Source organism: Ovis aries, chromosome 7 (assembly GCF_016772045.2).
Source record: "Ovis aries strain OAR_USU_Benz2616 breed Rambouillet chromosome 7, ARS-UI_Ramb_v3.0, whole genome shotgun sequence".
Taxonomy (NCBI): domain Eukaryota; kingdom Metazoa; phylum Chordata; class Mammalia; order Artiodactyla; family Bovidae; genus Ovis; species Ovis aries.
In genome coordinates this window covers 70,203,638-70,229,934 of record NC_056060.1, presented here as the reverse complement: position 1 = coordinate 70,229,934, position 26,297 = coordinate 70,203,638, and the positions used below count along the sequence as shown (strand labels likewise).

The 26,297-nt window shown below is 39.3% G+C and overlaps 1 protein-coding gene across 11 annotated transcripts in view; it reads right to left on the bottom strand.

Annotated features, from left to right (window-relative positions):
* The window catches only part of LRRC9 (leucine rich repeat containing 9), a 140,271-nt gene extending 114,713 nt beyond the window's left edge, over positions 1-25,558 (bottom strand). For 8 of the 11 annotated variants that reach the window (XM_060418113.1, XM_004011042.6, XM_060418115.1 and 5 more), the window contains exons 1-7: positions 25,375-25,558; positions 15,649-15,729; positions 15,178-15,396; positions 13,274-13,414; positions 11,930-11,993; positions 11,568-11,638; positions 6,623-6,805 (exon numbers count right to left, since the gene is read on the bottom strand). In XM_060418113.1, coding sequence (XP_060274096.1) covers positions 6,623-6,805; positions 11,568-11,638; positions 11,930-11,993; positions 13,274-13,414; positions 15,178-15,396; positions 15,649-15,696 — 726 coding nt within the window. In that variant the 5' untranslated portion in view covers positions 15,697-15,729; positions 25,375-25,558. The remainder of the gene's footprint in view (positions 1-6,622; positions 6,806-11,567; positions 11,639-11,929; positions 11,994-13,273; positions 13,415-15,177; positions 15,397-15,648; positions 15,730-25,374) is intronic. The other 3 variants (XM_060418116.1, XM_060418121.1, XM_060418123.1) reach the window with 1 other exon arrangement.
* Between the last annotated feature and the right edge of the window lie 739 nt (positions 25,559-26,297).

Below are 26,297 nucleotides of genomic sequence, written 5' to 3'. Positions count from 1 at the left end.
AAAATCCCAGGACCAGATGGCTTCACAGGAGAACTTTGTAAAACATTTAGAGAAGAGCTAATGCCTGTCCTTCTAAAGTGAAAGTTGCTCAGTTGTGTCTAACTCTTGGAAGAGTCAGATGGAATTCTCCAGTCCATGGAATTCTCCAGGCCAGAATACTGGAGTCGGTAGCTTTTCCCTTCTCCAGGGGACCTTCCCAAGCCAGGGATCGAACCCAGATCTCCCATATTGCAGGCAGATTCTTTACTAGTTGAGCCACAAGGGAAGCCCAAAGTGAATACCACCAATTATCATGTCCAACTCTTTGTGAGCCCATGGACATCCATGGAATTCTCTAGGCCAGAATACTGAAGTGGCTAGCCTTTCCCTTCTTCAGGGACCTTCCCAATCCAGGGATTGAACCCAAGCCTCCTGCATTGCAGGTGGAGTCTTTACCAGTTGAGCCACAAGGTAAAACTCTTTCAACATTTTTCAAAAAAAAAAAACCAAAAAACAAAACTCTTTAAAAAAATTGCAGAGGAAGGAACAATTTTAAACTCATTCCATGAGGCTATCATCACCCTGATACCAAAACCAGACAAAGACAACACAAAAAAAGAAAACTACAGGCCAATATCAGTGATAAACACAAATGCAAAAATCCTCAACAAAATCTTAGCAAACAGAATTCAGCAACACATCAAAAAGCTCATACACCATGATCAAGTTGGGTTTATTCCAGGATGCAAGGATTCTTCAATATATGCAAATCAATGTGATATACCACATTAACAAATTGAAAGATAAAACCCATATGATCATCTCAATAGATGCAGAAAAAGCCTTTGACAAAATTCAGCATCCATTTATGATTAAAACTGTTCAAAAAATGTGCATAGAAGAAACCTACCTCAACATAGTAAAGGCCATATACGATAAGCCTACAGCAAACATTATTCTCAATGGTGAAAAACTGAAAGCATTCCCCCTAAGATCAAGAAGACGACAAAGGTGTCCACTTTCACCACTATTATTCAACATAGTTCTGGAAGTCCTAGCTATAGCAATCAGAGAAGAAAAAGAAATAAAAGGAATTCAGATCAGAAAAGAAGAAGTAAAGCTCTCAGTGCTTGCAGATGACGTGATACTGTACACAGAAAACCCTAAAGATAGTGTCAGAAAATTACTAGAGTTAATCAGTGAATTTAGCAAAGTTGCAGGATACAAAATCAATATGCAGAAATCACTTGCATTTCTATATACTAACAATGAAAAATCAAAAAGAGAAATTAAGGAATCAATCCCATTCACCACTGCAACAAAAAGAATTAAATATCTAGGAATAAATTTACCTAAGGAGAGAAAACAACTGAACACAGAAAATTTTAAGACATTGATGAAAGAAATCAAAGATGACATAAACAGATGGGCGTGATATTCCATGTTCCTGTAAGAATCAATATTGTGAAAATGACTATACTACCAAATGCAATCTACAGATTCAATGCAATCCCCTATCAAATTACCAATGGCATTTTTCACAGAACTACATTAAAAATTTTCAAAATTCATATGGAAACACAAAAGACCCCGAGTAGCCAAAGAAGTCTTGGGAAAGAAGAATGCAGCTGGAGGAATCCACCTTCCTGACTTCAGATTATACTACAAAGCTACAGTCATCAAGACAGTATGGTACTGGCACAAAAACAGAAATATAGACCAATGGAACAGATAGAAAGCCCAGAAATAAACCCATGCACCTATGCGTACCTTATTTTTGACAAAGGAGGCAAGAATATACAATAGGGCAAAGACAGCCTCTTCAATAAATGGTGCCGGGAAAACTGGACAGCTACATGTAAAACGATGAAATTAGAATACTTCCTAACACCATACACAAAGATAAAATCAAAATGGATTAATGATCTAAAGGTAAGGCCAGAAACTATAAAACTCTTAGAGGAAAACATAGGTAGAACACTCAATGACCTAAATCAAAGCAAGATCTTCCATGACCCACCTCCTAGAATAATGGAAATAAAAACAAAAGTAAGCAAGTGATTAAATGTAAAAGCTTTTGCACAGCAAAGGAAACTATAAGCAAGACAACCCTCAGAATGGGAGAAAGTGACAGCAAATAAAACAACTGACAAAGGATCAATTTCTGAAATATACAGGCAGCTCATACAACTCAATACCGAAAAACAAACAACCCAATCAAAAAGTGGGAAAAAGACCTAAACAACAGACATTTCTCCAAAGAAGACATACAGATGGCTAACAAATACATGAAAAGATAGGTGCTCAACATCGCTCATTTTTAAAAAAATGCAATTCAAAACTAGTGAGATATCTCCTCAAACCGGTCAGAACGGCCATCATCAAAAATTCTACAAACAATAAATCCTGAAGAAGGTGTGGAGAAAAGGGAACACTCTTGCCCTGTTGGTGGGAATGTAAACTGATATAGCCACTATGGAAGACAGTATGGAGATTCCTTTAAAAACTAGGAATAAAAACCACCATATGACTCAGCAATCTCACTCCTAGGCATATACCCTGAGGAAACCAAAACTGAAAAAGACACATGTATCCCATTGTTCATTGCAGCACTATTTACAATAGTTAAGAGATGGAAGCAACTTAGATGTCTGTTGACAGATGAATGGATAAAGAAGTTGTGGTACATATACACAATGGAATATTCAGTTCAGTTCAGTTCAGTTGCTCAGTCGTGTCCGACTCTGTGACCCCGTGAACTGCAGCACGCCAGGCCTCCCTGTCCATCACCAACTCCCGGAGGAGCTCAATGAATATTACTCAGCCATAAAAAGGAACACGTTTGAGTCAGTTCTGATGAGGTGGATGAACATAGAACCTATTGTACAGAATGAAGTGAGTCAGAAAAAGAAAGATAAATATAGTATTCTAACACGTATATACAGAATCTAGAATGGTACTGAAGAACTTATTTACAGGGCAGCAATGGGCAAACAGATAGAAAATAGACTTATGGACATAGGGAGAGGGGAGGAGAGGGTGAGATGAATGGAAAGAGTAATATGGAAACTTATATTACCATATGTAAAATAGATAGCCAATGGGAATTTGCTATATGGCTCAGGAAACTCTAACAGGGGCTCTGTATCAACCTAGAGGGGTGGGATGGAGAGGGAGATAGGAGGGAGGTTCAGAAAGGAAGGGATATATATATATCTATGGCTGATTCATGTTGAGATTTGACATAAAACAACAAAATTCTATAAAGCAATTGTCCTTCAATTAAAAATAAATTTAAAAAGAAAAAAATTAAAAATACAAAAAATAAATACACAAAGTAAATGGTGCTTATGAGTTATACTAGTAAAAAGAACTAGCTGAGAAGAAAATAAACAAATCAGGTCATATTATTAATATAATATGACCTGGTTTTAACTGTTTACCTGAAATAATGAAGAGATTTCTTTTTATCAGGAAATCTGTACTCAAATAAGTTGGAAGGCTTGTATACTGTTATCTGATTTACTTAGTAGAGAGCGGATAGTCAAGATCCCAACAGAATTATTTGGCACAAAAGATGGAATGGAAACAAATATATGCATGCTGAAAAAGCAAAATAATTCCTTTTCCCACACATGCTATGAAATTATGAAACTGAAATCATTAAATTCTTGTGCAAAAAATAAGGCATTCATAAAACTGGAGAGTTTAAGAGTAGGGAAAGCTGTTTTGGGTGATGATTAGCAGATAAAAATTCCTGACCAAGAAGAGCTGTTTCTTGGGTGCCACTGAGGAAAAAAAAATCATTAACTAAGGAAATGGCAAATGGTGCTTTTTTTTTTTTGCCTACAAGTAGCAAGTAAAGCCAGGACCTACCTACCCAAGTGACACACTTCCCCATCGACACCATGCCCTCGGTGATTTATCCAGTCCTCAGCTTGGTACTATCCTTCTGCTTTCAATTCTCATATTTATATCTCCAACCTGGGCGACTCTATTAAATAGACTCATATCTATCTCAGATGTTCAAAAGATTATTCAAACATTCTGTGCTTAAAATTAAACTGTGATTCTTCCTTCTAAATGTACTCCTCCCATACTCTTCCTTATCTCATCAAATAGCAGCTCCTTTTCCTTCAGTTGCTTGGGCCAGTTGCTTGGAATTATTCTCTACTTTGTTCTTCTACACTTCAAATTCAATCTATCAGCAAATCCAGATGGGTTCCACCTTCTAACTACTACCACAATTTGATTAATTTTTACTACCTTCTCTATAGTGTCCTGTATCAAACCATCAACATCTCTCATCCAAGTTTCTGGAACCTAACTGGTCTCTCTGCTTTCACCTTTTCCCTCGAATCTTCTATTCTTAATTCATTATCCAAAAAAAGATCGCTTTGCTTCTCTGGTGGCTCAGGCAGTAAAGAATCTGTCTGTAGTGTGGGAGACCAGGGTTTGATCCCTGGGTCGGGATGATCCCCTGGAGAAAGGAATGGCTACCCACTCCAGTATTCTTGCCTGGAGAATTTCATGGCGGCCTACAGTCCATGAGGTCACAGAGTCAGACAAGACTGAGTGACTAACACTTTAAAACATAAGGCATCGTATTTTACTTCCTCTCAAAATTTTCCAGTGGCCTCATATCACTGAAAGTAAAAGCCAAAGTTCTTACACCATTCTTCAGTCTCACATGGTTTGCCCCCCACCCCCCACCCCGCCACTCCTGTATTCATCTCTTTCTCTCCTCTTCATTTGCTCAGCTCCGGCCAGACTAGCCTCCTTGTTGTTCTTAAAATATGAGAGGCATGCTCCTGCTTAAGGTCTTTGTTCTTGCTGATCCCTGAAGAGCTTGCCCCCTTACTTCCTCAGTTCTCTGCTCAAATGTTGCCTAAAATAAATCATTTCCCAACAATTCTATATAAAAGAGCCAATAGCCCTTCCTCTGCGCCTACCAACAATTTTGTTCCCTTCACCCTGTTGTTCTCCATAGCATTTATCACCATCTGACATACTAGTTTTTTACTCACTTAGTCCTTATTATGGGTGTCTTCTCTTACTAGAATGTAAACTCCATATGGAGGCAGGGGTTTTATCTATTTTGGTAATTTTATTTCTAGTACCTTGAACTGTGTCTCAATGTCTAATAGGCGTTAAATATTTGTTAGATTAATCAGACAAGTAGTTTAGTGAAGCGCATTCACCCTGCTCACCTTTTAGAAAATGTGTAATTAAAAAACACAGAGATGATAATGGAAATTTCAAAAATACGGTGTCACTGCTAAGTTTTGTAATTATTTTTGACTTAACACTGTTAAAGAAGACATTCCTACCTGACCCACCAATGACTCTGAACCTCTGCTGCTGCTGCTGCTGCTGCTAAGTCGCTTCAGTTGTGTCGGACTCTGTGCAACCCCATAGACGGCAGCCCATCAGGCTCTGCCATCCCTGGGATTCTCCAGGCAAGAGTACTGGAGTGGGTTGCCATTTCCTTCTCCAGTGCATGAAAGTGAAAAGTGAAAGTGAAGTCGCTCAGTCGTGTCCGACTCTTCGAAACCCCATGGACTGCAGCCTACCAGGCTCCTCCATCCATGGGGTTTTCCAGGCAAGAGTACTGGAGTGGGTTGCCATTGCCTTCTCCAGAACCTCTGCTAGTAGACAATAACTCTGTAGCCTTTTGCTCAATATTACAAGACAGCTCACTTCTTAGATTGGGATGGGAGAGAGGATAATCTCAGTTTTGAAAAGAGAGGAAAGAAGGGAACTTGACAATAAATCCTCAGGCTAACAAAAGAAGAGAAACAAGATAAATGGGTAAAGACATTCTTCATCTGTGTTGAGATAATGGATGAACCACAAGGAAAGGATGGAAGGGCTTTATGTGGGGGCATCCACATGCTTGGCACATTCTAGATACTCATAAACTGTTTATTGAATGGTTAACTAAGTGAACAAATGGGACTCAATGGACTGGAAAGAGAAGTAGAAATATAATGTGGAAAGAATATTAATAAACATGGTAAATTCCTATGAACTCTATTCTCAAATTACAAAGCCTTTAGTACCATGTCAAAGTAGCCCCTTTATTGGGAGAGTCACCATCAGTGACAGCCCAGGAAAAGCTCTCTTCTAGATTTCAGTTATCTTCAAATTTTGGACATCTTCAAGATTTTGGCAGAGTGGGTGGATCCACTTATATTTACAGAGAGCCCCAAACCATCTTTAATTAGATTAAAATCTACCTAATCCTGGCATACTACCATTAACCATGGGTATTTTCTAATTTTGATATATAACATTCCACATGAGAGGAAGTTACTTGTTTCATTTCTACTTTGTCTAGGTTTTATTAATTTTTGTATATTCTTAGCACTGATGATAATTTTTCAGATTTTCTTCTTTAAGCTTTATATGTTATAAATGCTTTTCTATTATTTTACCTTCCAGTATTGTCATCAAAATTGAGGTTCTAGTACTAATATTATTATTATTTATATGCATTTATGTGAAATATCCAGCTCACTGGGCAAAAGTAGAATTGGTGACAACACTGACAAAATAATACTACCTACCACGCACTGACATAGCCAGAAAGAAGCAGTTAATTAAACTTAAGTCACAGATACCTGATTAGGGATACACTTACATCTGCCAGTTCCTTGATCTGCTTTGGTGACACATCAAACGTATCAAGTCTTTGAAGGCAAGGCAAATGATATAACACATGTGTGGAATAATTACACAGCAGACAAACTGGATTGGTTTTATACTGAGGATCATTCAGACATAAATCCTTTAAATGACGTAGCCTGGTTAAGTTAGTAAGGTCCTAGAACAGTAACAAATCAATTAATTTCAACTGTCCATTTCTAAAAAAGGCATTTGAATTCTTAAGATCACCCATAATTTACTTAATGCATTTTAATTATGTACCTTAATAAGTGGAAGTGATTTAGGTGAATAAATGTTATTCTCTAGTGAAAAAGATGCTAAATACTTGAAAAATGGATCAATAATTAAATAGCAGACTTTGTTTCCATGCATTTTAAATGTAAAAGGCCAAAGAGTATTTACTAAATCACGTATTCCACATGAAATCTTGGAGCCCATCTATTTCTTCAGACTCCATTCCCTCTCTGCACACAGCCCCTTTGCCAACAAATGCCCAGCAGTAACAAGGGTGCAGGTCTCCTACAAGCTTCATCAACTTCCCCACACCAACCACCAATTCCTCAGCCTCCTCCAGGTCTGCAATTATCACCAAAGACTATGGCACCTCTGTTCTATCATAATTACCACTGAGATCCTGAGTTTTAGGTTTTCTTTTGGTTTGAGGTTTTTTGTTTCTATAAATTCCATTTCTGCCTATTAAGGGCAACTGAAATCTAGCTTTCTCCCAAGGCCCTCACTTTCCTCACAGACTCTGGAAGGGTAGGGGTTGGTAATGTAATTACATCTTTTACCTTGAACTTAAAATCATATGGAATACATGATTTAGTAAATACTCTTTGGCCTTTTACATTTAAAATGCATGGGAACAGAGTCTGTTGTTTAATTATTGATCCATTTTTCAAGTATTTAGCATCTTTTTCACTAGAGAATAACATTTATTCATCTAAATCACTTCAACATATCACTTTCCACCAATCTCAAAGACATCCTCACATCTTTCTCAATAATAATATTACTAGGGGGTCTGGGGTAGGAGGGTATGATGGTAGAGCTCGACTTGATGGAATGCAATGCTAGTCAGGAGACTCAGAATCGGAATTAAAGGAAATCCAAGGCAAGAATCAGGAGTTTCTAATTTAGAAGATAAAGCACAAATGGAATCAGGAAACAAGTATTCAGGCTGCCAGAATCAACAGTAAGGAGGAGGTGGACAATGTGTGTCCCAGCCATCTATGGACAAGTAAGAACTTGGCTCCCTGGCTGGACCTGAGGCTATGGCTGGGCCCATAGCCCAGGAGTGGCACTAAGCAGTGTTTCTCTAGAAAGGAGACTGCTGGATAGACTTGTGCAGAGAATTACTTGGCCAAATTCTGCAGGGCAAGGAAGGTAAACCATTGATAGTTCTGAAGTATGAAGATACTGTTTTCTGCGTGGCTGGATTGCATCTGACCATTAGTCTGAGCTATGGTGGGTGTGAACTTGGAAGTCTTACACAGGAATCCTCCACCTACACTCTACAGTTAGATGACACTGGAGTCTATGAAAGCACAACATCTCACTGATAATTAGTGGTATGGTGCCTGGAAAATGCAGGCACAAACAGATGGAAAATGCACACAAACTTTTTCGTCACCACCAAGATAGTATCTTTTTAGGGTGACTGGAAAGGTTAGACATAAAAATTCAGAATAGTTGTATTTCAGGAACATTCCTAGTATGAGAATAGTAAAAGTTGCTGTGAGTTATGCTCAATGTTTTTTTTGAGAAGTAGCCGCCATTATGGTAGACAGCCTTTTTAATTTTACGCCATACAGTGAATCTTCACAATAGTCCTATTTAATCCAATTCTTTTGGTGAGGAGACTGAAATAGGTTACCATTACAACAGTGAGAATAATAATAAAAGGGCCTATCTATTGAGTGATGTTCAGTCTTTATTCTAAGAACCTTATATTGTCACTTCAGCATCACGTTACCATTGTATTGCGCTGCCCCTGGTTTGTGGCACGGCTAGAAATGACAGGTCTTCCTGGCTGTGCAGCCTCTGCTCCTCACCACAAGGCTGCCATGGCAGGCCAAGGTGAGATAAGCTTCCATATAGCTTCTTGGCAGGGTGATACCTCATCCTCCCAGCATTCTGCACTTATCTTCTTCAACCCCAACTCATACTCTCTCCCTTGCTCTGCTCCAGACAGAGGATTTCTAGTTTTTTTAATTTGCCACTGTCTTTCCACCACCTAGGTCCTGCACACCTTTGCTTGGAATGCTCTTTCCTTAGGTAACTCCTATTCATGTCTCATTTGTTAGCTTAAATACTACCTACAGAGCAAAACATTGAGCATAACTCACAGCAACTTTTACTATTCTCATACTAGGAATGTTCCTGAAATACTACTATTCTGAGTTTTTATGTCTAGCCTTTCCAGTCACCCTTAAAAGATACTATCTTGGTGGTGACGAAAAAATTTGTGTGCCCTTTTCCATCTGTACCAGGTACCATACCACTAATTTTCAGTGAGATGTTGTGCTTTCGTAGACTCCAGAGTCATCTAACATTAGGTAATATTTAAGGTAACAAATCAGTGTAGGTAATATTTAAGTGTAGATAATATTTAAGTGTATACATATATACATTTTGAATATATGTTTCATAGCTCCCTCTTCTGTTGCTGCTGTTACTACAAACAAACCCCTTGATTTCCTACCTCCACTTCTTTCTGCAAATGGTTCTTCTCATCTTTGGAATGCCTACTTCCAACTATGTTGCAGAAGATCCTCCCTACATTGCCTGTTGAAATTCTGTCAGCCCTTCAATGTTCACATCAAATATTTCCTCTTTAATTTTACCAATAAAATTAAATTTTATTTAAATTTCTTTTAAGGTGCTTATAACATTCTGCCTCACGGTAAAGAATCTGCCTGCATTGCGGGAGACCTGGGTCCAATCCCTGGGTTGGGAAGATTCCCTGGAGAAGAGCATGGCAACCCACTCCAGTATTCTTGCCTGGAGAATTCCATGGACAGAACCTTGTGGGCTATAGTCCATGCAGTGGTAAAGAGTCGGACACAACTGAGCAACTTTCACTTCAAACATTCTGCCTCATTCTATAGCTTTTTGGTGTTCTATAATCTTTTTGGAGGAAAAGAATGCCTACTTTAACACTGATCAATTCAGAATTATTTAAATAGTAAATCTGCCCACCTTTCTTCAGCATTACCTAGAGAAAGTGTTTGAATATGTACTTCATTCTGACACTGTCAAAATTATGAATGCTATATAATTTTACCCACACTATATGCCATAAAGATTGTCTTCTTATTTGTTTTTTTCTCTCTCATTTATGTGCCTCACAAATGTTTATTGAGGCTTATTATAAGTCAAATACTGCTTTAAGTATTGTGGATATAGCAGTGAATAAAACAGGTGAATTCCTGTACTCATGGAGCTTGTATTCTAGTAAGCTTTCTGGATAAGTTCCAATAGGAAAAATAGAACAGGGGAAAAATGATGGGAATGCTTCCAGTTGGGAGAGGGTAGTAGGGGATTGTTGCTATTTTATTTAAATTAGGCAAGAAAGGCATAGCTAAGCACATAACATTCGAATAAAGTCTGGAAAGAAATGAGATGAGCTATGAAGATATATGTGAGCACACTGTGTGCTTAGTCGCTCAATCGTGTCCAACTCCTGTGACCCGATATATGGTAGCCTGCCAGGCTCCTCTGTCCATGGGATTCTCCAGGCAAGAATATCAGAGTGGGTTGCCATTTCCTTCTCCAGGGGATCTTCCCAACCCAGGGATTGAACCCAGGTCTCTTGCATGGCAGTCAGACTTTTTACCAACTGAGCTATGAGGGAAGCCCATGAAGATATATGGGGGAAGAATATGCCAGCAAGTGCAAAGGCTCTAAGGTGACTGTCTTAGATATATTTAAGGAACAGTGAAGAGACCAGAGAGGCTAGAATGATGTAAACAAAGGGGAGAGTGATAGAAGCTGTAGCCAGAGACACAGTGGGGAAACTAGATTATATAGAATCTGATGGGCCATTGTAAGAATTGGCTTTTACTATGAAAGAGATGAGAAACCAAGGACGGGTTTTTGAGCAGAAGTGATTTGAGCTGACATATATTTAAAGGGGCAGGATGCTATGTAAAGAACAGACTGAGTATAGGGAAGGGTAAACAGAGGGAGAACTGTTAGGAGGGGTTTTTTTTTCAGTATGCAAGAAAGAGAAGATGGTGTCTTGAATCAGGCTAACAGTGATACAGGAGGTAAAAAATGGTCAGACTCTGGACATATTCTGAAGGTAGAGCCAACAGAATTTGCTGATGGACTGGATATGGGGCATGGAATGACTCTAAGGATTTTGGCTTGAGTTATCAGAAGAATAGAGATGCTTTTTAGAGAAATGGAGAAGGCTGCAGGAGATGAAGCTTTGGTGAAGGGGAAATCAGTTTGAGTTAGGATAGATGTCTACCATTTTTTTAGGCAAAACAGAGATACCAATTTAGGAGTAATTAGTGAATAAAGGTATTTAAAGTTGTAAGATGATTAGAGTGATTAGAGAATGAATGCAGACAGAAATGAGAAAAGATCTTGGACTAACTTGGGACAATCCATTTTGTAGATGCTAGAAGAGAATGAAAAGCCAGAAAACTGAAGAGGTATACCCAGAAAGATGGGAGATAAACAGAGAAAGTAGTGTCCTAAAAACCAACTGAATAGTTATTTTTTTGGTTTTAATAGTGTCAGACCATTAGGGCCAATTTATCAGCTGATGTGAAAATTCGTGGAAGCATTCAGTAGCCCAAAACAATTAAATTATTCTTTAAGAGGGGAATATTTAGTCCATTTACTGCAATAAGATGGCTCATGATTCAGACTGATAAATAAAAATAAATTATTCCACTTAAACATACCTTGAAAGAACATATTTGGTTACCAGAAAGGTTTAATCTTTCTAGTTGCTCATTGGGATCAAGACATCGACCTTTAATTTAAAAAAACAAGATGAGAAAAAAATTAAATTTCTCATTTTACCTCATTTGTATCTTGTCATGTTTCTGAGTTGTATATGATCATCTTTTCCTAACAGTAACGTTGCACAATTAGTAACCACTGATCAATGGGTAGTATTTCCATATCCTTTAACTATAGATTTAGAAACACTTTGTAAAGATATCATACAAAAAGTCTAAAAGAAAGAAATCTAAGACTGTACTTTTTATAATAACAAAAAATTATTGTAACATTATCATATTTCAAATGAAACTATACATACCAATGCTGCTTATTAGATTCCCAGCAAGGTTGAGATCACTTAAATTCTTCAAAGTTTGCAAGCCCTAAAAATTTAGGCAACATAGAATTTAGAAGAAATCATTAAAATCTATGTTTATAAGTCACCTGAGCAAGCTGGTTAGCTCTCCTGGTGTTTCAAGCACCGGATGCTGTTTACTTTAAAAGCTTAGAACTCAGTGCAGCCTACCTTGTTCTCTGGAAGCTGGAGAGAATTACTGACGGAGAAGGGAACAGGGAGCTGAGTAGAGAGGAAAAGAAGAGGAGGAGGAAAAAGAATACATAGACAGCAAGTTATATATAAAACTTCTGCAAACCTTTTTATTTTTAAACTTCAAAGAAGAATTAACATCTTGCCTCCCAGACATGGTGTAAGGAATAAAGAAAATTATGCATATGAGGTTCTCTGTATGTTATAATATGCTATATATGCATTAGTTCTCAACAATAATTAAATGAGTCATTAATATTTCTTGGACACTGGTTAAGCTCTACAGGAGTCAGTCAGTCACTCAGTTGAGTTGCTCAGTCGTATCCGACTCTTTGCGACCCCATGAATTACAGCACGCCAGGCCTCCCTGTCCATCACCAACTCCCACAGTTCACTCAAACTCATGTCCATCAAGTCAGTGATGCCATCCAGCCATCTCATCCTCAGTCGTCCCTTCTCCTCCTGCCCCTAATCCCTCCCAGCATCAGGGTCTTTTCCAATGAGTAAACTCTTCGCATGAGGTGTCCAAATTACTGGAGTTTCAGCTTTAGCATCAGTGTTTCCAGTCAACACTCAAGACTGATCTCCTTTAGAATGGACTGGTTGGACCTCCTTGCAGTCCAAGGGACTCTCAAGAATCTTCTCCAACACCACAGTTCAAAAGCATCAATTCTTTAGCGCTCAGCTTTCTTCACAGTCCAACTCTCACATCCATACATGACTACTGGAAAAACCATAGCCTTGACTAGACAGACCTTTGTTGACAAAGTAATGTCTCTGCTTTTTAATATGCCATCTAGGTTGGTCATAACTTTTCTTCCAAGGAGTAAGCATCTTTTAATTTCATGGCTGCAGTCACCATCTGCAGTGATTTTGGAGCCCAAAAAGATAAAGTCTGACACTGTTTCCACTGTTTCCCCATCTATTTGCCATGAAGTGATGGGACCAGATGCCATGATCTTAGTTTTCTGAATGTTGAGCTTTAAACCAACTTTTTCACTCTCCTCTTTCACTTTCATCACGAGGCCTTTTAGTTCTTCTTCACTTTCTGCCATAAGGGTGGTGTCATCTGCATATCTGACAGACTTTAAACATAAATCACTGAAATTATCTTACCTCAATAAATTTAATTGCATTGTGGTTCAGCCAAAGAACCGCCAATCTGGATAATTTCTCTAAGTTTTCTATTTTAGAAATTTTATTATAATATAAGTACAGCTTTTCTAGACTTTTGCATTCTTGAAGACCTCCAATTTTCTGTAAAAAAAAAAAAAAAAGAGGAGACTGAATATTTATGTTTTATTCTTTGGGGCTCCAAAATCACTGCAGATGGTGATTGCAGCCATGAAATTAAAAGATGCTTACTCCTTGGAAGAAAAGTTATGACCAACCTAGACAGCATATTCAAAAGCAGAGACATTACTTTGCCGACTAAGGTCTGTCTAGTCAAGGCTATGGTTTTTCCAGTAGTCATGTATGGATGTGAGAGTTGAACTGTGAAGAAGGCTTAGTGCCGAAGAATTGATGCTTTTGAACTGTGGTGTTGGAGAAGACTCTTGAGAGTCCCTTGGACTGCAAGGAGATCCAAGCAGTCCATTCTGAAGGAGATCAACCCTGGGATTTCTTTGGAAGAAATGAAGCTAAGGCTGAAACTCCAATATTTTGGCCACCTCATGCGAAGAGCTGACTCATTGGAAAAGACTTTGATGCTGGGAGGGATTGGGGGCAGGAGGAGAAGGGGACAACAGAGGATGAGATGGCTGGATGGCATCACTGACTCGATGAACGCGAGTCTGAGTGAACTCCGGGAGTTGGTGATGGACAGGGAGGCCTGGCGTGCTGTGATTCATGGGGTCGCAAAGAGTCAGACACGACTGAGCAACTGAACTGAACTGAACTGAATCCTTTCAATAAGGTACATTTTTAAGTACATTTTCCTTTAAAAATCACATTTTCAGAATAGACTGCAAAATCAATACCCAGCAAAATGAACTGAAATTAAAAAATCATATTAATTACTTTACTTAAATACAACTATTTTCAATTTTCATATTCTCTGAACTTTTATCAATTTGATACCTATTTTATATGGTTATAATCATAACACACAATTTTGTGGGATTTTTAAAACTTAAAGCCATCTAAAAAATGTTTTTATAATCTTTCAAATTACAGTATTTACAAAATATTTCATGTTTATAATAATTTTCTTAGAAATAAACTTGTATGATTATTTGTTTCAAAATTCTAACTACTATAAATAATATTACAACAAATAATTTTATGTATAGAGTGTTCTGCTTCTAATTACTTCTCTAGGATAAAATCTTAGAATAGGGATTTCTGAGTCAAAAGGTATATACCTATCTCTGGCTCTTGATTTATTTTGCAATATGGCTTTTCAATACAGATGTTATAATTTTCACACAACCAACAGTGTTAAACCAGTTTTGCTACTGCTGCTGCTGCTAAGTCGCTTCAGTCATGTCCGACTCAGTGTGACCCCACAGACGGCAGCCCACCAGGCTCCCCCGTCCCTGGGATTCTCCAGGCAAGAACACTGGAGGGGGTTGCCATTTCCTTCTCCAGTGCATAAAAGTGAAAAGTGAAAGTGAAATCGCTCAGTCGTGTCCAACTCTTTGGGACCCCATGGATTGCAGCCCACCAGGCTCCTCCATCCATTGGATTTTCCAGGCAAGCGTACTGGAGTGGGGTGCCATCTCCTTCTCCGAAACCAGTTTTACTATGAAGCAATACTGGGTATTACTTGATCTGATTTGATTATTAAAAAGTAGAATGTGTCTATTTTTCAGTTATTTCTATTTTCTCTTTTGTGTACATCTATTTTTATATTTTGCCCATTTAAATGTTTCTTTTGTTTTACTGGATAAAGGGTTTAATTCATCAAATATGAATTTATCTGTTTTGATCTATGCCTCAAGCATATACTTCAATGAATTATTTACCAAAGCCAAATAATTTAGTACAAATACTTCACATAAGGTTATGTTTAGACTTACCTCTATGCAGCATTCGGCAATCCAAAGTTCTTTAAGCTGTAAACAAGTTTCTAGTCCTGAAATTTCTTTTATATCTTGAGCAACAATTGTGAGACTTGTTAAGTTAGGAAATAATGACAATCCAACTATACGAGGATATCCTGAGAAAAACATTTCCAGTTTTGAAGTATCTGATCCTTCTTGTCCAATCATCTCATAAGACAAACCATTGCATAAACACTGTTTTCAAAAAAGAAACTGGGTTATTACCTTTTTAAGATAATAAATTATTTTTGATATTAGAAATTATAAACTGTGTTTTACTGATGACATTTTGACTCACAAGAAGAAAAGCTGTACCACATATATGGTTTTTCTCTACTTCCAAAGATCATAGAAGAAATCTTTAGATAAACTCCAGAGAGAAGTGTAAAAATGTTTCATTTAGTATTCTTACAAATATAGTTGAAAAGAAACCTGGTTTTGACTCACCAGTTCTTTAATTATGTCGTGTTGGTCTATGTTTTCACATTCAATCATCTTCCATTAAAAATAAAGGTTATAGTAATATATCTGTTAAGAAAAAAGAAAAGTTGAAGTAAGTACCAGAGTCATGCCATATCATGTAAAGGGACCTTAACATTACTTAGGTGGACTTACTCACCTGTGCTTTAACATTTTCTAACAGTACATTACCAAGAATGTCTGGACCCCAAGACAGTCCATTCCATCTCTGAAATTTTCTCTTGGAAAGTTATTTTTTTATTCTGAATTTAATTCTGTCTCTCCATAACTCCCCCGCCCCCATTCACTGTCATTTTACCTCCTGCATTCAAATAAAACAAGCATAATTTTTCTTCCACATTTTGAGCCTTTAATACTTGAAGAACATAATCAGCTCTCATCTATACCTTTATCTTGCCCCAAGTTCATGACTTTTAGTTCTCTTACTAGAAAGATTCTTGTTTTTCTTCCTTGAATCAGTTCCAGTTCATTCTTTCTATTATGCTGTGATGTCCCAAACTGAATCCAGTTTTCTAAGTATAGTTAGCAAAGAAAAAGAATCCTCAAGACTTAGTAACATACCATAGGCATGGCAATAAATGTTTATTAAAATGAACTAGTCAACTTCTTAATGGTATGAAATACTAAATAACTATATACCTTCAATAAAATGTAGGCTACTATTTCATTAATTTTTAATATATTCATTATATTGTTCCAGATATATACTATTTAGAAAAATATAGGAATCCTGGTCTTAATATGTTGTTGTTCAGCCACTCAGATTTGTTTGACTCTTTGCGACCCCATGGACTGCAGGACACCAGGCTTCCCTGTCCTTCACTATCACCCGGAGTTTGCTCAAACTTACGTCCATTGAGTCGGTGATACCATACAACCTCTCATCCTCTGTCGCTTCCTTCTCCTCATGCCCTCAGTATTTCCCAGCATCAGGGTCTTTTCCAATGAGTCGGCTCTTTGCATCAGGTGGCCAAAGTATTGGAGTTTCAGCTTCAGCATCAGTCCTTCCAATGAATATTCAGGACTGATATCCTTTAGGTTTGACTGGTTTGATCTCCTTGCTGTCTAAGGGACTCTCAAGAGTCTTCTCCAGCACCACAGTTCAAAAGCATCAATTCTTTGGTGCTTAGCTTTCTTAATGGTCTAACTCTCACATCCATACATGACCACTGGAAAAACCATAGCTTTGACTAGATGGATCTTTGTCGGCAAAGTGCTGTCTCTGCCTTTTAATACACTGTCTAGGTTTGTCATAGCTTTTTTTCCAAGGAGCAAGCATCTTTTAATTTCATGGCTGCAGTCACCATCCACAGTGATTTTGGAGCCCAAGAAAAAGTCCACAGTGATTTTGGAGCCCAAGAAAATAAAATCTGTCACTGTTTCCATTGTTTCCCCCATCTGTTTGCCATGAAGTGATGGGACCAGATGCCATGATCTTAGTTTTCTGATTGTTGAGATTTAAGCCAGCTGTTTCACTCTCCTCTTTCATCTTCATCAAGAAGTTCTTTAGTTCCTCTTCACTTTCTGACATTAGGGTGGTGTCATCTGTATTTCTGAGGTTATTGATATTTCTCCCGGCAGTCTTGATTCCAGCTTGAATTTCATCCAACCTGGCATTTCTCATGATGTACTCTGCATATAAGTTAAATAAGCAGAGTGACAATATACAACCTTGACGCACTCCTTTCCTAATTTTGAATCAATTCATTGTTCCATGTCCGGTTCTCACTGTTGCCTCTTGACTTGCATACAGGTTTCTCAGGAGGCAGGTAAGGTAGTCTAGTAATCCCATCTCTTGAAGAATTTTCCAGTTTGTTGTGATCCACACAGTCAAAGACTTCAATGTAGCCAATGAAGCAGAAATAGATTTTTTTGGAATTCCTTGCTTTCTGTGTGATCTAATGGATGTTGGCAATTTGATTTCTGGTTCCTCTGCCCTTTTAAAATCCAGCTTGTTCATCTGGAAGTTCTCAGTTCATGTATTGTTAAATCCTAGCTTGAAGGATTTTGAGCATTACCTTGCTAGCATGTGGAAAACTGGTAGGATGTGAAATCAGAGAAGTACTGTGGGGTGGATTTCTTTTTGAATAAGATGTAAAGCTATATGAGGATTTTGAATGAAAGAATAACACAAGCTGTCTTGGGTTTTGAAAAGGATTGCCCTAGCTACTGTGTTGAAAATAGACTGCAGGGGTTGATGGGAGAAGCAAGGAGATCAGTCAAGGAGCAGTTGTAATAAGGTGAGAAAGGGTGGCAGCTGGAACTGGGTGGTAGTAGTGAAGATGGTGAGCAGTGGTTAGATGATAGATCTATACTGAAAATAATACTGATCATTCCTTCCCTGCTTCCAATTGGCAGCTGTCTCTTTACACTATTCTTGGACTATCCCCAAATATTACACCATAAGAGTGGCCAGACAAGGCAGCATGCAGCAAAGACTACCTGAAGGAGTTTAGATATTCCATCAGAGGCCCACATAGAGATGCAGACTACAGTCTTGCCTCCTAGGTTTACTTGGATGGCATCCCAAGTAAAGGAGGGCCCCTACATTCTGGTTTAATGTCTGTGAGCACCAAAGGAAAAGCCTGTCTGCCCACCACCACACAAGGAACAAAGCTTGCCTTTAGCACCCCAGAGTCACCAAACAGTGACTGTTTTCTAGCCTATGGTCTATGCCCAAGATATCTATTAGAGAAGATATTAACTGCTCCCTTCATTATTCACTAAATTATCATATGTAGCTGAGTCTAATTTTGGACTTTCTAATCTGTGCTTTCCGTTAGCTCTATTTATTCCTACAGTATTACCCTGTATTAATAACTGTGATTTATATTGTAAATTTCTACCTCATTTCTTTTTTAAAAAATTTCCTGTTATTCTTTCATATTTATTTTTCCAAATAACATTTATAATTATTTTGCATTTAGTTTCAAAAATTCACTTGGGACTCTGACTGAGATTAGATTGTAAAAATTAATTTAGGGAGAATTTCACCTTTCCAGTATTGAATCTTCCTTTAGAACAAGATATAACTCTCCATTTATTCAAGAAGGCTATTTTTTCTTTCTTTTTTCAAACTTTTTATTTTATGTTGAAGTATAGTTGATTACCAATGTTGTGATAGTTTCAGTTGTACTGCAAAGCGATTCAGTTATACATATATACGAATCTATTCTTTTTCAAAGACTACTTTTTCTTCAGAGAGAAATATGCATATTTGTGATATCAACCTTTCTTTCACTTCACCTTAACTTCTCTTCTCCAGTGCCCTCACTTAGGAAAAACCTTGTTGTAATTCAATAGTTAATTAGTGAAACAAAATTTAACTTAAAACCCTCAAATTATATAATTTTTATAACTACATCTGAATTATGTGATTATACATAATTAATAATACATAATTATGGACCTTCCTGGCATTTACAAACCTCCTATCTTTTCTCCAAACTCAAGTGGTCCCAAGGCTTCCAATTTCTGATTCTATCTAGAGGTGAGTGTCCTGATGGCCAGCTTGTACTCACTCTCCTGCAACTGGGAAAGCTCTTTTTAGGACCTGTCCATCTAAGAAACTGCAGGTCTTCTCCAGTTTCTCCAGGGAGCCAGGAGCCACCAGGAGCATCTATAGCTTTCATCCTTCAAATCTCAAATCTTGGATTGATCCAGTCACCTCTGATCTCTGCTCTGGAGTGCTGCTGAAAGATTTCACTTGACTGGTTGGTCATGTGAGTTGAAATCACTACGAATGCACAGTCTCTAACCTGAGTTGAATCCAAAACCAGATATTTTATATTCAACTTCCTCTCCTAAGGAGTAGGACCAGAGATACAGACCTGAGATTCACAACATCTGGAATATTTTAAACTTTCACCACTCACCTCAAGTTCTCTCTCTCCCTCAGTAGATGATCTTGTTCCTATTTTCACAGAGAACAATGATGGCATGATGCCACGAGATAGACACTTCTTAAATTCCCATACCTCTTAAAATACATAGCTGACCCTTGAGTAACACAGGTTTGAACTGCACAGGCCCACTTATATGCAGATATTTTCCCATAGTAAATACTACAGTACTACATGGTTCATCATGTGAAATGCCAGACTGGATGAAGCACAAGCTGGAATCAAGACTGCAGGGAGAAATATCAATAACCTCAGATATGCAAATGACACCACCGTTATGGCAGAAAGTTAAAAGGAACTAAGAGCCTCTTGATGAAAGGGAAAGAGGAGGGTGAAAAAGCTGGCTTAAAACTCAACATTTAGAAAACTAGGATCATGGCATCTGGTCCCATCACTTCATGGCAAACAGATAGAGAAACAATGGAAACAGTGACAGACTTTATTTTCTTGGGCTCCAAAAATCACTGCAGATGGTGACTGCAGACATGAAATTAAAAGATGCTTGCTCCCTGGAAGAAAAGCTATGAGAAATCTAAACAGTATATTAAAAAGCAGAGACATTACTGACAAAGGTCCATCTAGTCAAAGGTATGGCTTTTCGAGTAGTCATGTATGCTTATGAGAGTTGGACCATTAGAAAAGCTAAGTGCTGAGGAACTCTGATGCTTTTGAACTGTGGTGTTGGAGAAGACACTTGAGAGTCCCTTGGACTGCAAGGAGATCAAACCAGTCCATCCTAAAGGAAATCAGTCCTGAATATCCATTTGAAGGACTGATGCTGAAGCTGAAGCTCCAATACTTTGGCCACGTGATGTGAAGAACTGATTCACTAGAAAAGACCCTGATGCTGGGAAAGACTGAAGACAAGAGGAAAAGGGGATGACAGAGGGTGAGATGGTTGGATGGCATCACCGACTCAATGGCCATGAATTTGAGCAAGCTCCAGGAGTTAGTGATGGACAGGGAAGCCTGGTGCACTGCAGCCCATGGGGTCACAAAGAGTCGGACACAACTGAGCAACTGAAATGACTGACTGACACGGTCCATGCCTTCCTGAATTTGAGGATAAGGAGAAAAGAAGGATAAGCTGGCTGACTATGAGTTACATGTGGATTGTTCAAGAGTCAGCTGTGTTTATTTCATTTTCTGACTCCTCTTAGAAAAAGCATTCTTTCTCCTGTCCCAAGTGAATCCCTTTTCCTGTGTACTTATCCCATTCTCTTCAGACTCTTCAGAACATTGATCTGCCAAATTTTCCTTCTTTTCATTTACTCACATCTTTCCTTCTCTAAGGTCTCTTTTCTCTTGATACACAAATATTAGGTCATTACTATCTTAAAAAAAATTTTTTCCTATCCTGTATTCAATGATTAGCTGATTTTAGACCCCTTTACCAAAAAAACTTTTAGATATAAGTCATTAGCACCATATTAGAGCATTAGCAAACATAGGGAGTAATTAGCAACACTTCAGCACCTCTATTCAGTTCTCAATTTACTGCTGTCTCAGTGGGGATACCTCAGGCAAATGCATCTTCTTTTTCCAGGTCAACACTGGTTTAATGCCAAAGATGATGGACAAGTTTTAACTTTTAACTTAATTTGACTCTGAGATGAAATCTGACAATGCTGATGACTCTAAGTTTTCTTCTTTAGTTTGACTTTTTCTCCTTGACTTTTCTCTACTTGTTATTTAATGCCTAATTTTCTGATTAATAGTTTCCTTCTTGGTGAAAAACTACTAATTTTTATCTTGCTTTTTTTCTGTGCAATAACCCAACTAACCACATGGAAAGCTCCATCAGAATGTGTCTCAAACTCAGTATGTTCAAAACTGAATCATTATATTTTCCAGCCAAACTGCTTAGCCATTTACCGAGAGAAAATGCATATTTTCTCTCGGTAAATGATATCATTGTTTTAATTATTCAAGTAAGAAGCCTGGAACTGATGTTCAATCACTCTTTCATTCTTTCCCCCACCTTTGCTCACTCATTAAATCATTCTGCATATATGTATGCCTGAAATATACCTGCTAAATGTCTGTCAAGTTTTTTTTTTTTCCTCCCCTCTATCCAATTGCTTCTGCTTTGATTCAGGTTTTCATTACTTCAACTTAACTGAAATTTTCCCTATAGTCTCACTTCCTGCCAATCAATCCTCCACACTTCCATGACGCCAATTACTCAGTCATGTCTGACTCTTTGTGACTCCATGGACTGTAGCCTGCCAGGCTCCCCTGTCCATGGGATTCTCCAGGCAAGAATACTGGAGTGGGTTGCCATTATTCTTCTCCAGGTGATCTTCGCGACCCAGAAATAGAACCCACATCTCCTGTGTCTCCTGCATTGCACGCAGATTCTTTACCACTGAGTCACCTGGAAAGCCAGCAACCTCCCAAAAGGGAAATTCGCTCACACTACTCCCCTTGCTCTACACATGGACATCACCAGATGGTCGACACTGAAATCAGATTGATTTCAGCCAAAGATGGAGAAGCTCTATACAGCCAGCAAAAACAAGACCGAGAGCTGACTGTGGCTCGGATCAACTCGGATGAACTCCTTATGACAATTCAGACTGAAATTGAAGACAGTGGAGAAAACCACTAGACAATTCAGGTATGACCTAAATCAAATCCCTTATGATTATACAGTGGAAGTGAGAAATAGATTTAAGGGACTAGATCTGATAGACAGAGTACCTGATGAACTATGGATGGAGGTTTGTGACATTCTATAGGAAACAGGAATCAAGACCATCCCCAAGAAAAAGAAATGCAAAAAAGCAAAATGGCTGTCTGAGGAGGGCTTACAGATAGCTGTAGAAAGAAGGGAAGTGAAAAGCAAAGGAGAAAAGGAAATATATACCCATTTGAATGCAGAGTTCCAAAAATTAGCAAGGAGAGAAAAGAAAGCCTTCCTCAGCAATCAATGCAAAGAAATAGAGGAAAACAATAGAATGGGAAAGACTAGAGATCTCTTCAAGAAAATTAGAGATGCAAAAGGAACATTTCATGCAAAGATGGGCTCAATAAAGGACAGAAATGGTAGGGACCTAACAGAAGCAGAAGATATTAAGAAGAGGTGGCAAGAGTACACAGAAGAACTGTACAAAAAGATCTTCATTACCCAGATAATCACGATGGTGTGATCACTCACCTAGAGCCAGACATCCTGGAATGTGAAGTCAAGTGGGTCTTAGGAAGCATCACTACGAACAAAGCTAGTGGAGGTGATAGAATTCCAGTTGAGCTATTTCAAATCCTGAAAGATGATGCTGTGAAAGTGCTGCATTCAATATGCCAGCAAATTTGGAAAACTCAGCAGTGGCCACAGGACTGGAAAAGGTGAGTTTTCATTCCAATCCCAAAGAAAGGCAATGCCAAAGAATGCTCAGACTACACCACAATTGCACTCATCTCACACGCTAGTAAAGTAATGCTTAAAATTCTCCAAGCCAGGCTTCAGCAATACATGAACTGTGAACTTCCTGATGTTCAAGCTGGTTTTAGAAAAGGCAGAAGAACAAGAGATTAAATTGCCAACATCTGATGGATCTTTGAAAAAGCAAGAGAGTTCCAGAAAAACATCTATTTCTGCTTTATTGACTATGCCAAAGCCTTTGACTAAGTGGATCACAACAAACTATGGAAAATTCTGAAAGAGATGTGAATACCAGACCACCTGACCTGCCTCTTGAGAAACCTATATGCAGGTCAGGAAACAACAGTTAGAACTGGACATGGACCAACAGACTGGTTCCAAATAGGAAAAGGAGTACACCAAGGCTGTATATTGTCACCCTGCTTATTTAACTTATATGCAGAGTACCTCATGAGAAATGCTGGATTGAATGAAGCACAAGCTGGAATCAAGATTGCCGGGAGAAATATCAATAACCTCAGACATGCATATGACGCCACCCTTATGGCAGAAAGTGAAAAAGAACTAAAGAGCCTCTTGATGAAAGTGAAAGAGGAGAGTGAAAAAGTTGGCTTAAAGTTCAACATTCAGAAAACTAAGATCATGGCATCTGGTCCCATCACTTCATGGCAAATAGATGGGGAAACAGTGGAAACAGTGGCTGACTTTATTTTTCTGGGCTCCAAAATCACTGCAGATGGTGATTGCAGCAATGAAATTAAAAGATGCTTACTCCTTGGAAGGAAAATTATGACCAACCTACCAGACAGCATATTAAAAAGCAGAGACGTTACTTTGCCAACAAAGGTCCATCTAGTCAAGGATATGGTTTTTCCTGTGGTCATGTATGAATGTGAGAGTTGGACTATAAAGAAAGCTGAGCACAGAAGAATTGATGCTTTTGAACTGTGATGTTGGAAAAGACTCTTGAGAGACCCTTGGACTGCAAGGAGATCCAGCCAGTCCATTCTAAAGGAGATCAGTCCTGGGTGTTCTATGGAAGGACTGATGTTGAAGCTGAAACTCCAATACTTTGGCCACCTGATGCAAACAGCTGACTCATTTGAAAAGATCCTGATACTGGGAAAGATTGAGGGCAGGAAAAGAAGGGGATGGCAGAGGATGAGATGGTTGGATGGCATCACCGACTCGATGGACGTGGGTTTGAGTGGACTCCAGGAGTTGGTGATGGAAAGGAAGGCCTGGTATGCTGTGGTTCATGGGGTCGCAGAGTCAGACACAACTGAGCGATTGAACTGAACTGAACTCCCCTTGGAAGGTATTCATGGTGTCTAAACTCTAACTCCTGCCTACTTTTCAAGCTCATCAACTACAAATTCCTGAGAGCATCCCAGGCTCTGGCCACAACTATAGTTCTCTGAATGGCATGGGATATTTCTGTACTTTGGCATATGCTGTTTCCCCTCCCTAACTTTCCCTTGACTTTATGGCATACTCCATATGCCCTTAAAAATTTAAATCAAGGGTCTTCTGTGTGAAGACTTTAATTCTGTCAGTATTATAATCATTCTCCTGCTCATAGTTCCAATAAAGGCCAGAATATGGCACATATACAACACCTGTCCTACTGTACTGTGATACTTCCAGGTCTTTGTTCCTTACCTGGTTACAACATCACTGAAGGCAGGGACAATTACCCTATCACAGTGCCTGACACATGCTTGGTATTTGATAACAATTTATTGGATGGTTTGAATTAGTTGTCACGCCACAGGGTCCTATATGCTATAAATATTGGGTTGGCTAAAACGTTCATTTGGGTTTTCCACAAGATGATACCAAAAGCATCTGGCCAACCCAATACCTTAAGTTTTACATGACTGGTCAGAGTAGAACAATAATTAGAGTTCAAAGGACCATGTTCCTGTCTGTCATGAGAGCTGGGGAAAGTGTCATTGTGAAAAAATCAAATTTCTTTTCTATAAACTAGAAGACTTGTATGGTCAAATTGTTTCCTGCCTTGGGTATAAAAGGATCAGAATCCACCTATTATTACTGATGCGCCAAACAAGTGCCCTTCCAGTTCTAGATGAGCGGTATCAAGTGTGTCCAAGGAGCACTTCGTTCTCTCAGTAAAGGCTGCACAGATAGCTGTGTACCACCCTCCCTCTCCTTTTCCTCTTCAGCTTTGCTCTGGTAAACCTGACGGCCTCACATAAAGGCACGTCACTGTCTCTCATTATTATCATCTCCACTGCACCATTACAAGGGTCTTTTGACCTCAACGTTGCTTTTCTCTTGTCTTCCTCCGGGTGTGGCCAGAGAGAGAGGAGAGGGGAGCAAAGACTCCTGGGGCTTGCCTAGAGGTGAGGTACTCCCAAAGGCCACCAGGTTATACTCACTCACCTTATTCCAGAGACAGGATGGATTCCGGGGCAATCGGAGACAGAGCAGAGTCCACTCCCGCCTCTTAATCCTGGTCTTGCAGCAGCAGGCTGGACACCCTCCCTTTCCCGGGGCCTGGTGTGTACACAACTGCCCGCTGCGGTTACCTAGGAAACCTGCTCTCCGCCTCCCGCGACCTCCGGGTGGGGAGGGGGTGAGAGGGGCGGGGAAAGTGGTGGCCGACTCGTTTCTGGATCACGTGGCGGCAAGCTACAACCAATCAGCAGAGGTAGGGGTCCATCCGGAAGACCCCGCTGGTGCTCCTGGGAAATGGTGGGGAGGAGCGCCCGTCTCCGCGGGTCTTTTAGGCTCTGCATGTGTCTTTTCACCTGCCTTCGCCAGATCAGAGGCCCGGATGGGAAGCAACGACTTACAGCGGGGACCTAGTCGTTGCCTCTTTCAGTCCCGGCTGTTTCCCACTGAAAATCTTTGATCTCCGGGGTTTGGAAGCCCGGAGCCTCACTGAACTTGAACCCCAAAGCATGATGCTGTGATGTCACAAGGCGGCCAGACACCCGTATCAGGCCCTAATATCCCCACGCGCCCCTCGGTCCAAACGCCGGCGACCGCCGCTCTCCAGGAATGTATCTGACCGCAGCCGGAAGCCGCTGAGCACAGAGCGAGCCTAATCGAAGGACAGCGCAGGCCAACCTGACGCCTTAGTGACCTCCAGAGAAGACCTGGACCCTCCAACGGTCTTCTTGTCGTTCGCCGACAGGCTTTTGAGGGTCGTTTAAGCACTCCAAAGTATACTGGTGGCCAAACTTTTACAAAATAAATATTTAAAGAGGGAATGGGAGGAACAGAGGGCTGAGAAATGAATTGTTAGGCAATCAAAGTAACTGCTGATCTCATTTCATTCTCTAGATAAGTGCTGTTCCACA